Source organism: Dendrobium catenatum, unplaced genomic scaffold (assembly GCF_001605985.2).
Source record: "Dendrobium catenatum unplaced genomic scaffold, ASM160598v2 fragScaff_scaffold_821, whole genome shotgun sequence".
In the NCBI taxonomy this organism is placed as follows: domain Eukaryota; kingdom Viridiplantae; phylum Streptophyta; class Magnoliopsida; order Asparagales; family Orchidaceae; genus Dendrobium; species Dendrobium catenatum.
The window spans coordinates 543,832-556,996 of NW_021319283.1; the positions used below are offsets into that span (position 1 = coordinate 543,832).

The following is a 13,165-nucleotide window of genomic DNA, read 5'->3' on the forward strand; positions in this document are numbered from 1 at the left end:
GAGAATCATCCGGATTTCTCTCTGTCTACAATAAAAGCGCAGTCAAAGTGCAATCAAAGCGCAGCTATTACAGTAACTGCGCTTTTACTATAGACAGAGAGAAATCCGGATGATTCTCTCTGTCCGGTATCTGCACCTAATAATTTCTCCTAATATTAATTATATAGACGAGCCATTTGTTCTATTGTGGCTGTTATGTTTATCGTGTGAATTAAATGTTAGCTTATCATGTGAATAAGGAATTGGATTTCAGGGTAGCTTAGGAAAGAAGAGAAATGGCATTTTAGTTGGAACCTAGATTTGTTTTCTCCGGTTTGAATCTGAGCTATGAAGAGATCCTCTTTGAGACAAGTTCTACTGTTTTTGCGGAGGCCTGGAGCAACTATTTCCTATTTCGGTGGGGCTAGAGGATGAGCTGGTTCTTTTTGGCTCTGGGTAATCTCTGCAACACTACTTTTTCAAATAGAAAGTAAGAAACTTTCATGAATGGATCACCTTTAATTTCTCTCTCCAGTTGTGGCATCTTGAACATACAGTTCACCTTGTTTTTGTTCTCTAGTTAGGTTTCGTTTAGGATATCTTTTGTACTGCTTTTTAAAACAACTTTTCAATACAAAAAATTCAAAGTCAAAAATTATTTGTATTGAAAAGTTATTTTAAAAAGCAAGAAAAAAATTGTCCCAAACGAAACCTTAGTAACATGTTGCATGACAACATGTAGATCATGAAACTGTACATCAAGATTAAGCTTTCATTTGAGATTACTTTCTTATTGTTTTTCAAAGCAGTTTTTTAATACAAAATTTTTTTGCAATTAAATTTTAGTACTAAGATGATAAGAAGCCGTTTCAAAATGAAGCATAAGCCAATTGTGCTATACGATTGTCTTAAAAATGTTGTAAATTAAGATTTTTTTTTTTTACTTTTTGTGGTTGATTGTAAAAGTAGTCATAGATAGATTTTTTTTTTTTTTGATATTATGATTTTTTGCCTTTTGAAAAAGGCTGAACAATAATTTTCTTTTAGTTAAGTTCATTTACTTATATTCCAATTCAAATGCAACATCTACAAGACAAAAAAGTCAGAAAAGTTCTGTTGTGCAAATAATGGATCTTTTATAATTCTGATGTTCAGTAAGACAATTTTGATTATCATTATTTTTAGTAGTTATATTTCTCTTACTTTTTTTTGCTTAAATTCTATCCAACTTATAAATTTCTCTTTTTCTTTAAAAAATTATTTAATATCTATTTCTTTCATCTTATTTTATCTTTTTTTTCTTAAAAAATTATTTAATGTGTATTTCTATCATCTTATTTATTTCTTTTTCTTAAAAAATTATTTCATTTATGTTTCATTCATCTTATTTTTGCTTCTTCTAACCTTCTTTGAACACAAAACTCCAATCATGTTGTTAAAAAATTACGAGTAGATATTCTTTGGGACCATCTTTTTATTATTTTTTAAAAATAATTTTGAAGCACAAAAATTTTTAAATCAATGATAAAGTAGTTAAAAGACTAAGGTTTATTTGGGACGGCTTTTTTCTTACTTCTTAAAGCAGCTTTTTTGTAGAAAAAAATTATTTTTTACTACAAACTACTTTTAAAAGCAGTGAGAAAGCCATCCCAAACGAAGCCTAAAGGTTATCTCAAATAAAGAAATTTTTTTGCGACGGCTTTCTTACTATTTCTTAAAGCAATTTTTTGATAAAAAAGTAAAAATTTTATATTAAAATTTTATTTTAAGAAGCAGTAAACTGTTTTAAATGAAACCTTAAAGTTATTTGGGATGAATGTAATTTTTATAAATGTGATTGTAAAATTATTATGAGTAAAATATAATTTTTTAAATCATTAAAATTTTTTTTTACCATAAATTAAAAAAAAAAGAAAAAAGAAAAACAGATTTAAAAAAAAAATCTCAACCAGTTCCTTAATCTTATCAGCTTTCTGGTGGTTTGAAAAGCTGATGACAATATCATTATTGCTCCTGCATGTCTCCAACCACCCTCAACACTCGCAATGATGCAACCCATAAGCTGCTGCACTGATGCTCCTCACTGCCAATGCTTCCCTCACTCATCATTATGTCTTATAAAAGTTAATCTGATAAAAATATATCTTCAGCATTTTCTAAGAACCTTCCTCCCTCATAAGCTGCAAATAATTTTCTTCATAGTTCTACTGAAAATGCTACTTGATTTCTCTTAACAAGATCAGAGACCAGCAAATAGCTAAATTTTAATTCAGAGTTCATTTTGGACGAGTTTTTATTGCTTCTTAAAACAACTTTTTAGTTTAAAAATTAAAATTTTCATACTGAAAAGCTCATTTAATAATCAGTAATTTCTCTTCATTGATCATCAAAAGCTGTACTTTATTTCCATCTCTTTTAAGCTGAAGTTGCATTTAAAGCTTCCAGCCTCATCAGCTCATCTAAACACAGACTTTCTTTATGGAACTCTGTTATATGAGAGTTCATGCATCAATAAATTAAGAGAATGTTAACTCTACTATATGATAAACTCATTATGAATAAGAAAGATGATCTGCTACACATGTATAATAATAAATTAAGGTTTTGTTTGGAACGGTTTTTTTATTGCTTTGAAAATTGATTTTTTAGTACAAAATTTTCTAATTCAAAAATTTTTTTTACTAAAAAATTGTTTTTGAAAAGCACAAGCCTCATTATAGAATTCATCACAATGGTCAAATTTGTCTAGTTTAAAATCATGACGGTTTGAGTTTGGTTAAGCTAAATTCATTAGCTAACCAAATGAATCTTATCAAGCCTATTAATAAGTACTATTATTGAACAACCTGTTAGTTAACTAAACAAATCTTATTGAGCCTATAACAACATCAACAATAACATCAAGTCTTTGTCCCACTACGTGGGATCGGCTACATGAATCCTTTCTCGCCATTGTGTCCTGATAAAAATCAAATTCTCATTTAAATCTAATAAAGAAAGATCATTTCAAATATTTTATAACCAAATCTTTTTAGGTCTACCTCTGGAGCTACTCCAACCTTTTTAGGTATATGCTCATTTTGTATCCTATCTCTAAAGATAAAGCCACTCATCCACCTATGCATCCTCATCTCTGCAACACTTAACTTAGTATTATGCTTCTCTTTTAATGGCCAACAAATCTTATTGAGCCTATTAATGAATAAATTATTATACTTAAAAATAAAATTTTAGTAGAATAAATTGCTAAATAAACAAATAATTTTTAAGAGCATAACATATAGCTTGCAATCTAAAGAAAAAGATAAAAAAAGTTAAACCATAAATGAGCATATTATTAAACTTCAATCAAACTTTATAAAGAACTTGTTCATGAGTTTTTAATCATACTGTTCATAATCTTAAACAAATCAAAATCCAATTTTTCCAAACTTATTTATAAAAATATTTAAATATATTTAATTAATTAAATGATTATGATTTCCAACCCTACACTAATTCACAAAACATTATGACATATTCAATAAATCGATCAAAGCGAACCCACAATCATTAAATTTAATTATCTAAAGATGTAACAAGGATAATGCACGTAAAACTTTCTTAATTTTCTAAGTCAAGAGGAAGGAGAAGATGGGCAACTTTAATGAAGTGAAAAGAGGAGCTGAACTTTTATTTATTTATTTATTTTTTTGGCCTTTATAGTACCTATGAGTTCCATATCATATATGAAGTTCTCTTTGTATAAATATCATTCAAAACAAAATAAATAAAATCCTTAAGATAAACTCTAAATGATCATGATAGAAATGACAACGATAATGCACCCATTTAAGACTGTAAATAAACTAAGCTAAGCAGGAGCTTGCTTGAGCTTGAGCTCATTTGCTGAAACTCATACTCAAGCATGAGCCCCATTATAGAATTCATCACAATGGTCAAATTCATTTCGTTTAAAATCACGACTGTTTGAGTTTGGTTAAGCTAAATTCATTAGCTAATCAAATGAATCTTATCAAGCCTATTAATAAGTACTACTATCGAACAACCTGTTAGTTAACTAAACAAATCTTATTTAAGACGGCTCTCTCTAATATTATCTTCCATTGGAACTACTCCAACCCTTTCACGTATATGCTCATTTCGTATCCTATCTCTAAAGATAAAACCACTCATCCACCTAATCATCCTCATCTCTGCAACACTTAACTTAATATTATGCTTCTCTTTTAATGGCCAACAAATCTTATTGAGCCTATTAATGAATAAATTATTATACTTAAAAATAAAATTTTAGTAGAATAAATTGCTAAATAAACAAATATTTTTTAAGAGCATAACATATAGCTTGCAATCTAAAGAAAAAGATAAAAAAAGTTAAACCATATATGAGCATATTATTGAACTTTAATCGAACTTCATAAAGAACTTGTTCATGAGTTTTTAATCATACTGTTCATAATCTTAAACAAATCAAAATCCAATTTTTCCAAACTTATTTATAAAAATATTCAAATATATTTAATTAATTAAATGATTATGATTTCCAACCCTACACTAATTCACAAAACATTATGACATATTCAATAAAAGTAGAAAAATTGTGAGGCAAGAGAAGAAACAAAGAAAGAAAGAAAGAAAAGATCTCTATTATTTAATTGGTAAAAATTGCGAGGTAGCTAATGCAAAGTTTACATTATTTGCAGTCCCATGCAAAAGCAGCCAATCCAACTCAATATGATTTGTGTCACAATCCTGTAGCCAACAACTACTATTTCACAATCACATGTAAAACCTTTTATAAAGCTGAAGCATAAATATAACAAATTCACCTACTGACAAGTAATGAAACATTTAAACACCCTGTAAACTTACCTAATAGTTCCACTTCCAAATGCAAAGATGCTAAAATTTCATGAAAACAGCAACAGATCTGCACAAATCACTAGAAGCAAGGAGAGCTAGACAAGCACATAAAATACTAAGCAACCTTGCCTTTCACTCCAACCACTTACATGGAGATCATCAAATTCTAATAAAAAACACAAGGAGTGTGCTCTAAGTAAAGATTTTTTCTATTGGCAATTGGGATTTCTGCCAGGCCCACCAAAGTAGAAATAACTACCCCAATCTCCATTATTGTTAGATTGAATATCATAGCAATTTGATTGTTCTGTGAATGTACTAATCCATTTTGGGGACTTCAGATTATTAGATTCATCAACTATCTGGAGTTTCTTAAAGTAGCTTGCTTTGCCAAATCCTTCTTCAGGAAAATGTCCACTGCCCATGTGAGTGGCAGTGTGCTGTCCATCTGGTTCAGAGTTGATCACTTCTCCTCCCCACTCTACAGTGGATGCACTGTCAGCTAAATAAGAGAAGAGGAAAGAAGGCCAGTAACCCATAACATAATCACTTCCAAATTGCATCCACCAGTTGCCTTCCTTTGGATCCTGATCCAGAGAAAGTTTTAAGGGATTGTTTGGTTTGGTAAAGATTTGGATGCAAAATTCAGTTTTTGCAGTTGAATATCTGTCATAAGTTTAGCTTAAAGTTTGTCGGGTAGTCATCTATCTCGAAAAGCAATCCCACTAAGGCTTCGTTTGGGACGGCTTTTTTATTGATTCTTAAAGCAGTTTTTTAATACAAAAATTTAAATTTTTATACTATAAACTGCTTTAAGGAGCAACAAAAAAGTCGTACCTAACAAAGCCTAAAATTAAAGTTTTTCAGAGCTACAAATATCATGCACCAAAAGCTCACTCAATCACATGAAATGTGCATGAAAATTCACTCACTTTTTAACCTTGCATAACCATTATAGAAGACACCTTATGTTTTGCGGGAGCCACACAAAACGTTTGTCAGAAGCAAACCATTAGGGCCCTGAAACCACTTATTAGGAAGTTGTGAAGCATTGAGGACCTAAGTTAAGCATAATTCATTAATGGATGCACGCCGATCAACCCGAAAAGATTTAAATTGATGAACAAAGACCACTACTAATATACTAGAAACAAAACTCCTATTTTATTTCCAATATAGTATTATTTTCCACTTTTCTGTGTATGTTAGAGTCAAAGATTCTTTGTTAGATTTCTGGTTGTGATAGAATTATTCTTCATATATGATAGTGATGTGCTTTGCATCTACCTTCCATACAAGTATACTGATATCATATTGCGAGCCATCATACTGAGATACAGGAAAGATGCTGGCTCCCATTGCTATCTCACTACTGATCTGGATGAAACCAGAGCATAGCAAGTTGTAGCAGCCAGTTGCTTGATAAGAATCACTCTGTCATTTCCATGAAGATTAGTCAATTCAAAGTCATAAATCCAAATTACCTCACATAGATTATAAAACATGAAAATGTTGATAAAAAATTGAATAGAAGCAGTTGGGAATTTACTCACAGTCCAGTAAGTGAAGAGCCTAGTATTATTATCTCCATAGAGTTCTGGGCTGACCTATTTTTGCAAGCAAGAGATAAGATTAGTTGGTAGATCTATTTTCCAAGCAAGTGGAATGACAAATTACTAGATCTTTTCTCTATGCCTGTTGAGGATAACATCATAGAGAGTCTACCAGCCAGCCTGCTTCAATACTATTGAGATCTTGACCAAAGGAACCTCCCAGGATCCAGAGCTGGGAGAGGCTGAACTCATTGGGCAATTGAATATTTGGTTCCCAGACATTTATTATTGCCTTTGCTCCATAAAACTTCTCCCCATTTACATAGGCAATTGCATGCTGCATCAAATAAAAGAAGAAAATTTTGAAAAAGAGAAGAAATATCTCAAAGGGAGAAGAAACGTTATCAAAAGGTCACAACTTTACTGTAAAAAGGCCTAATTTTTTTCTCACTGGTTTCAAACTTATGTAAACAATTCCATTCGAGAGAAATTCCGGTCAATTGATTGCACTATTAGCTTATGTTAATTTAGTTTTGTTGAGTTTTGATCGACTTATTGATCAAAAATAGCAGCCAGTAGTAAATGTATTTTACTCAAATTGCATGCCATCATTAATTCAAAAGATTTGGAAGAACTACTAAAGAACTTCTCTTAAATGCTTAGAGGACGGCATCCTTCTGCAGCATGCTTTGTAAGAAATATTGCTTTACATTATGATAATTTATTAGAGTCTATTGCTTCAAAAATGCCAAGAAATATATGTACAATCAGGAAGCAGATTAAAAAAACTCTAATTATACAAAAAAGCAAAGAAAAAAAATGGAATTTTGGTTGCAAAGGAGCAAAGTTCTAAGAAACATACTTGATGACCACCCTCATTGATGAAGTCAGGGTCTGCAAATAGTAGTCTTGGAAAGCTCATTTGCTTCTTTTTTCCATATCTTTTCACTGAGCTAGCTCTGAGAACATCATCTCTTCTTGTTCTTCTTATGGGTATTGTGCCCTCAGGGCATCTCCCATTCTGATGCCAGAGCTGAACTATAGTATTGGGTCTATTGTTGCTTGCATCTGAAGCTCTCTTGCTCTCATCATAAAGGCCTTCAGGATGAAAGCCAGGTCTCAACTAAAAAATGAAGGAAAACTTATCAAATTTGAACATAGAAAGTAAAACTTAATGGAGCTTCCATAGGGAAAGCGTCAAAAAAGATAAGAGAAAAAGAGAAATAGAGAGACCTGAATTGTGTGGTTTTTTAGGAAAGGGTGATCAAATGCTGGCTGTTGAGCTATGTTTACACAATCTATGATATCTCCATCAGGGCTCTGCAAAATTTACAGAACAAACAGTTGTGTTAAGCACCCAATGCGTACTTTAGAGAGCTAAAATATTGTGAATAAGTGACAATAACAGTAAAACAAGAGAGAAGAAGGAAAGATTCCTGAATAATCTATTAAGTTAGGTGAATTGCATACATAACAATGATTTTATATTTTTTCTGTCCCTTTTTTCAGAATTAAAAAGGGAACTTTTGACTGTGAATACAAAAAAAAAAGGAAAAGAGGGGCTCCAGCTTGAGCAAAATCCGCTAGAAATGGAAAAGCGGACTCCCCATTTTTTGTTCAAAAAACTAAAGAAAAAAAGCCAAAATCATAACTTTAATGCGAAAAAAATAAAAACTTCCAAGAAAACATGCAATGATCCAATCACAAACAGCCATTTAAGTGTCGCTCGCAGGACAGGAAATTGGTGAATGCAAAGATTAAAGCAAGCGAGACCTGAATGCTCTTCACGGCAGGTTTGTTGAGCCTTCTTAGGTGCTTCCATACGGCTAACTGTTTGTTCAAGTCTCCGGCGTTGGCCGGCGACGTCGCACAGGCTAGCCATACCTCGAAGCATATCAGCAACACCACCACCTCAAAAACGACACTAGCATGCGCCCTCATGGCCTGTGCTAACGTGCGCCGATCACTCCCCTGCTCTCAAAATTTGATGGTTGATTACTGCTGAAAAGAAGAAGAGTTTGTAAGAAATGGTGGAAGAAGAAGAAAAAATGAAAGCTTTCCTTCCTCTCTCACTCGCCAGTTCAAAGTAGAAGGATGCGAGGGTATAATGGTCTTTGTACATGATATGGTGGGGTAAAAAGGGAAAGTGGGCGTCAGAGAACACTGAGCTCCACATTCGCGCGGACTGACCTTTCTGTAGCACACCGCTTTTCCTCCATCATGACCGCAAAATGACTAAAAAGCCCCTCCACACCTCGTCATTGGCGTCCTGAAGTTGCACATATATCGGACAATATTCTATCAATCTAGGTCTTTTAAATTCTATGCTTATATATTTCTGCATAGGTAATGGGATTAATTATTCTATGCTGATGCTAATGTCGTTCTGAGAAGAATCAAAATGTGACATATCATATTTTGCTCGTTTGGTCTCCTGGATGATATTCTGCATCCGGTTTCTGAATAGAATAATTTGAGTTTAAAATGGGTTTGTAGGTTCGATCCGATCTAAAATTTATCTAATTCAAATATGATCAATTCAAATACGACTTAATTATTAAACTGGTCAAAATATCAAGTGAAACCGACCAGCTAACAAAAAGAATGACCCAAATCTTATCCATTTTGATTAAAAAAAAATGTAACTTATTAGCCGAAAAGTTTAAGATATTTGATGAATATATATAAGAGGTCTAGTATTCAAGTCTTTGTGTATGCATTGTGCGTATGAGTTTGCCTTAAATAGCCTAAATGTCCCAAAAAAATGATAAAAATATATTAAAGCCTAAAGGGTCAATTTTGGTTTAAAAGCGGGTTTACGAGTCAACCTGAATCTAACCCATTTATTAAACAAATCAAAAAACCCAACTTAACCTGAACTCAACTTTTTTTTTGTTAGGTTTAGGTCAGATTTGCAAGTTGGATCATTTATTGACTTTCAGTGTTTATTTATTTTTTGGTTTGGTACTAATTATTTAGTTAAAAATAAATTATGATTTTATTATGAAATTTCAAATTAAAAATAATATTTAAATGCAAATAATGAATATTTAGCAATAATTGTGAATAAGAACAGAAAAGTTTCTCATAAAATTTAGATATAAATCCTTTACCATGGGGTGAATGGAGTAACATGATCACCCTTAGTGACATCTATAACCTTCATATATTTTATTCATTTGAAATAAATTTAAAGAATTTGATATTTATTTTAACTAGGATTTTATCAAAATATTTTAATATAAATAGTTTATATTTTATTTCTTCAATAAAAAATAACATTAAATTTATTTATTTAGTCAATTCAAAATCCACTTGCACACATCCCAGTACCATGCAAGTGTCTAAAAAACAAATTTGCTAACATTATACAACAAAATTTTATTTCATTAAAGTTTTAGTACAAGATATCATAGAGATTCCTATTTATTATGAGATTTTAAGAGATATGATTAAATACTTTTGTGGGTTAAGAGATATTTATTAACTTTAAGAGATCTTGTGAAATCATGTAGTTAGTAATTAATTATCTTCAAATTAATGTATTGCTACCATAATAAATATAATCTTAGAATAATTGAGTGATTTGGCATTTGATAATCTTAAGTAAATAGTAAAAATAATTAGAGATTGGAGAGAGGGGTATTGTTGCGAGAATACAAGCCAAGAAACTCCTCGCCGGAGAAGACAGAGGGAAAAGGAATTGAAAGATAGATAGTTCATATTATTTAAAACGGTACAACAAGTGTATTTATAAGAATACAATGACATGAAGATAAATACATAACAGCTAGAGAAGAGTAATGCTAACAGCCTCTCTCAAATTAATCATTCGAAGGTTGAATAGTTAATTTACTGTGAAGATCATTAAACCGATTAATGAATAGGGGTTTTGTTAGAATATTGGCAATTTGATCCGTGGAGGATATATAATTGATTGTTATGTCGACAGTCCCGATGTGTTGTCGAATGAAGTGCTTGTCGATCTCTACTTGGTTCTAACGTGGAAGACGGGATTCTTTGCGAGAGCTATGACAGATACATTGTCGCAGTGAATCGTGGTCGGTGATGGTTGTGGAATGCGTAGTTCTGCAAAGAGCCGACGAAGCCAGATGACCTCTGAAATGGTAGCTAAAAGGGATCGTTATTCGGATTCGGTAAAAGATTTTGCAACGGTGACTTGCTTCTTGATGGATCATGAGATTATATTAGGGCCCAAGAAGGTGCAGAATCCCGAAATTGACTTCCGATCCATAGTATCGGATGCCCAGTCAGCGTCGGTGTAGGAGGTTAGTGTGAGGTCCCCGAATGTGATGGGGAGACCGAAGGATAGAGTCCCTTTGATGTACCGAAGAAAAAGTTTAAGTTCTTGAAAATCTTGGACGGTTGGTTGTTGCATGTATTAGCATACTAGATTGGTTGCGGAGGCGATGTCGGGTCGAGTTATGGAGAGATATTGTAGTAATCCGGCTAGTTTACGGTAGAGAATGGGGTCGTTGAACTACTGCGGGTTACTGTGATGATGTTTGGACTTCGGCGTGACATGTGTGGGCGCTGCTTTGCAATCAACGAAGCTGGCGTCCTGTAGAAGTTTGGTGGCATAGTGTTGTTGTGTGAGGAAGTAGCCGGTTGGAGTCTTGAGCACTTGAATTTTCGAGAAAGAGTGAGATTTGACCAAGTTGCTTGAGAGGGAATTCTAAGTGTAGTTGTTTTAACAAAAGTTGAATGACGGACTGATCGTTACTTGTAACGAGAATATCATCGACATAGATTAGTATATAAATGAGAATATTATTTTGATGAAAGTGAAGAAGTGTGGGATCAGAATGACTAAACCCGAATCCTTTGGATTGAAGGAAGCTTGTGTGCTTCTAGAACCATTGGCGGGGTGCTTGCTTGAGGCTTTAGAGTGACTTGTGAAGCTTGCAGACAGAGATGGGGTCCTCGAATCCTAGTGGTTAGCACATGTAGATGTCGTCTGGAAGATCGTCATGCAAGAAAGCATTGGAGACATAAGTTGGAGCATTGGCCAACGTTTTTGAAGAGCAAGAGTGAACAGTAGGCATTTTCGCAACAGAACTGAAAGTCTTGGTAAAATTCACTCCAAACTTTTTATCTTAGCTAAGAGCTATGAGACGTGCTTTATAGCGATCAACTTGGCCGGTAGGGAGAAGTTTGATTTTGAAGGCCCATTTGCAGCTGAGGATTAGTTTGTCTGGTGGAGTGGGGACAAGGGACCAGGTGCCCTGTTTCTGAAGTGTTGTGTATTCATCAAGCATTGCTTAACGCCAATGATCGAATTTGGCTGCTTGATTGTAGGTTGTCAGAGTAGATTGAGACGTGGTGTGGCTAATGAGATTAAAGAATTGCTTTGGTATTGAAATTCCAAGTTTAAGATGAGTCAACATGGGATGAGTATTGGTCTGTCTGGGTTGATGAGGGGAAGGTGTGATTGGTGGAGTGTTAGTTGGAATCGTGGTATTGGTGGAGGAAGAGTGTGAACGGCTAGAGAAGGAGGATTATGAGTTTGATTTGAGGGAGGAGGTGGGACTATTGAGGTGGTAGTAGATGATGTAGGAATAAGGAGAAGAGGGGAGATGGGGTTGTTCGGTGAGGATTGAGTGGGAGCACATGTTTGGTTTATGGTTTTATAAGGAAAGGTGTTCTACGACATGATGAGAAATTTGAGTCTTGCCCGAAGTGAGATCAAAGCATTTATAACCTTTGTGAAGGGTGGAGTATCCTAAGAAGTCATATTCGTGAGATCAAGATGAGAATTTATTAGATGTGTAAGGTTTTAGCCAGGGAAAGCAGAGTCAGCCAAAAATGCAAAGATTAGAGTAATTTGGAGATTGTCCATGAAGGTGTTGATAAGGTGTTTGAAGGGAGTTGGATTTGGAAGGAAGATAATTAATAAGATAGTGAGTTGTTGATAGAGCTTCAGCCCATAATTTGTTTAGAAGATTGGATTCGTGAAGAAGGGTTCAAGTGAGATCGAGAATGTGCCGGTGCTTTTGTTCGGATAAGCTGTATTGTTCAGGAGTATGAGGACTAAGTTGCTGAGTGATACCCGATTCTTGCATATAATATTTAACGACATTGCTAATAAATTCGCCGCCGCCATCAGAGCATAACATTTTGGTGGTGCAAAGGTGTTAAGTTTTAACAAGATTACATAATGATTTAAATTTTGCGAGAGCTTCCTGTTTGGAATACAAAAGGTAGAGCCACAAAAAATGAGTAAAGTCTTTAATAAAATTAATGTAGTATCGGTACCCATCAAGAGAATTTAGCGGAGCTGAACCTCAGACGTCAGTGTGAATGAGTTCAAAGGGAATTGAAGTAACAAAGAGACTTTTATTAAATTTTTGCTTGTGACTCTTGGCCATGTTACAAGAGATGCAAACGAAAGAATAAGAAACATTATGGAGATCATGTATGTTGTTGGCAAGAACTGGGAGGAGACGATTGTTCGGATGGCCGAGGTGAGCGTGCCAAAGTTTAGAAGACGAGGTGGTAGCAGTAAGAGCCGCAGGTGAGGTGTCGGGAAACATTCAAATCTAATAAAGACCGTTATTAAGATGCCCACGAAGAAGTAGACGCTGGTCCTGAAGGTCCTTAATTTCAAATCCATTTGTATCAAAACAAATTGAGACAGAATTATCTTAGGTGAGTTTAGAAATAGATAAAAGATTGTGTGTGAGCGATGGAACATGAAGAAGATTACAAAGACGAAGCTTCCGAGGAGTATCGGGAAGCAGAAGGAT

General features: G+C 33.7%; 1 protein-coding gene across 1 annotated transcript; it reads right to left on the bottom strand.

Annotated features, from left to right (window-relative positions):
• Nucleotides 1-4,630: 4,630 nt before the first annotated feature.
• LOC110106029 lies at nt 4,631-8,441 on the bottom strand. The gene is made up of 7 exons (XM_020835750.2): nt 8,172-8,441; nt 7,632-7,718; nt 7,261-7,521; nt 6,571-6,735; nt 6,399-6,452; nt 6,133-6,279; nt 4,631-5,432 (listed from the first exon to the last, which is right to left on the bottom strand). The coding sequence occupies exons 1-7, from the start codon at nt 8,337-8,339 to the stop codon at nt 5,055-5,057; spliced, it is 1,260 nt and encodes a 419-aa protein (XP_020691409.1). The 5' UTR covers nt 8,340-8,441; the 3' UTR covers nt 4,631-5,054.
• Between the last annotated feature and the right edge of the window lie 4,724 nt (nt 8,442-13,165).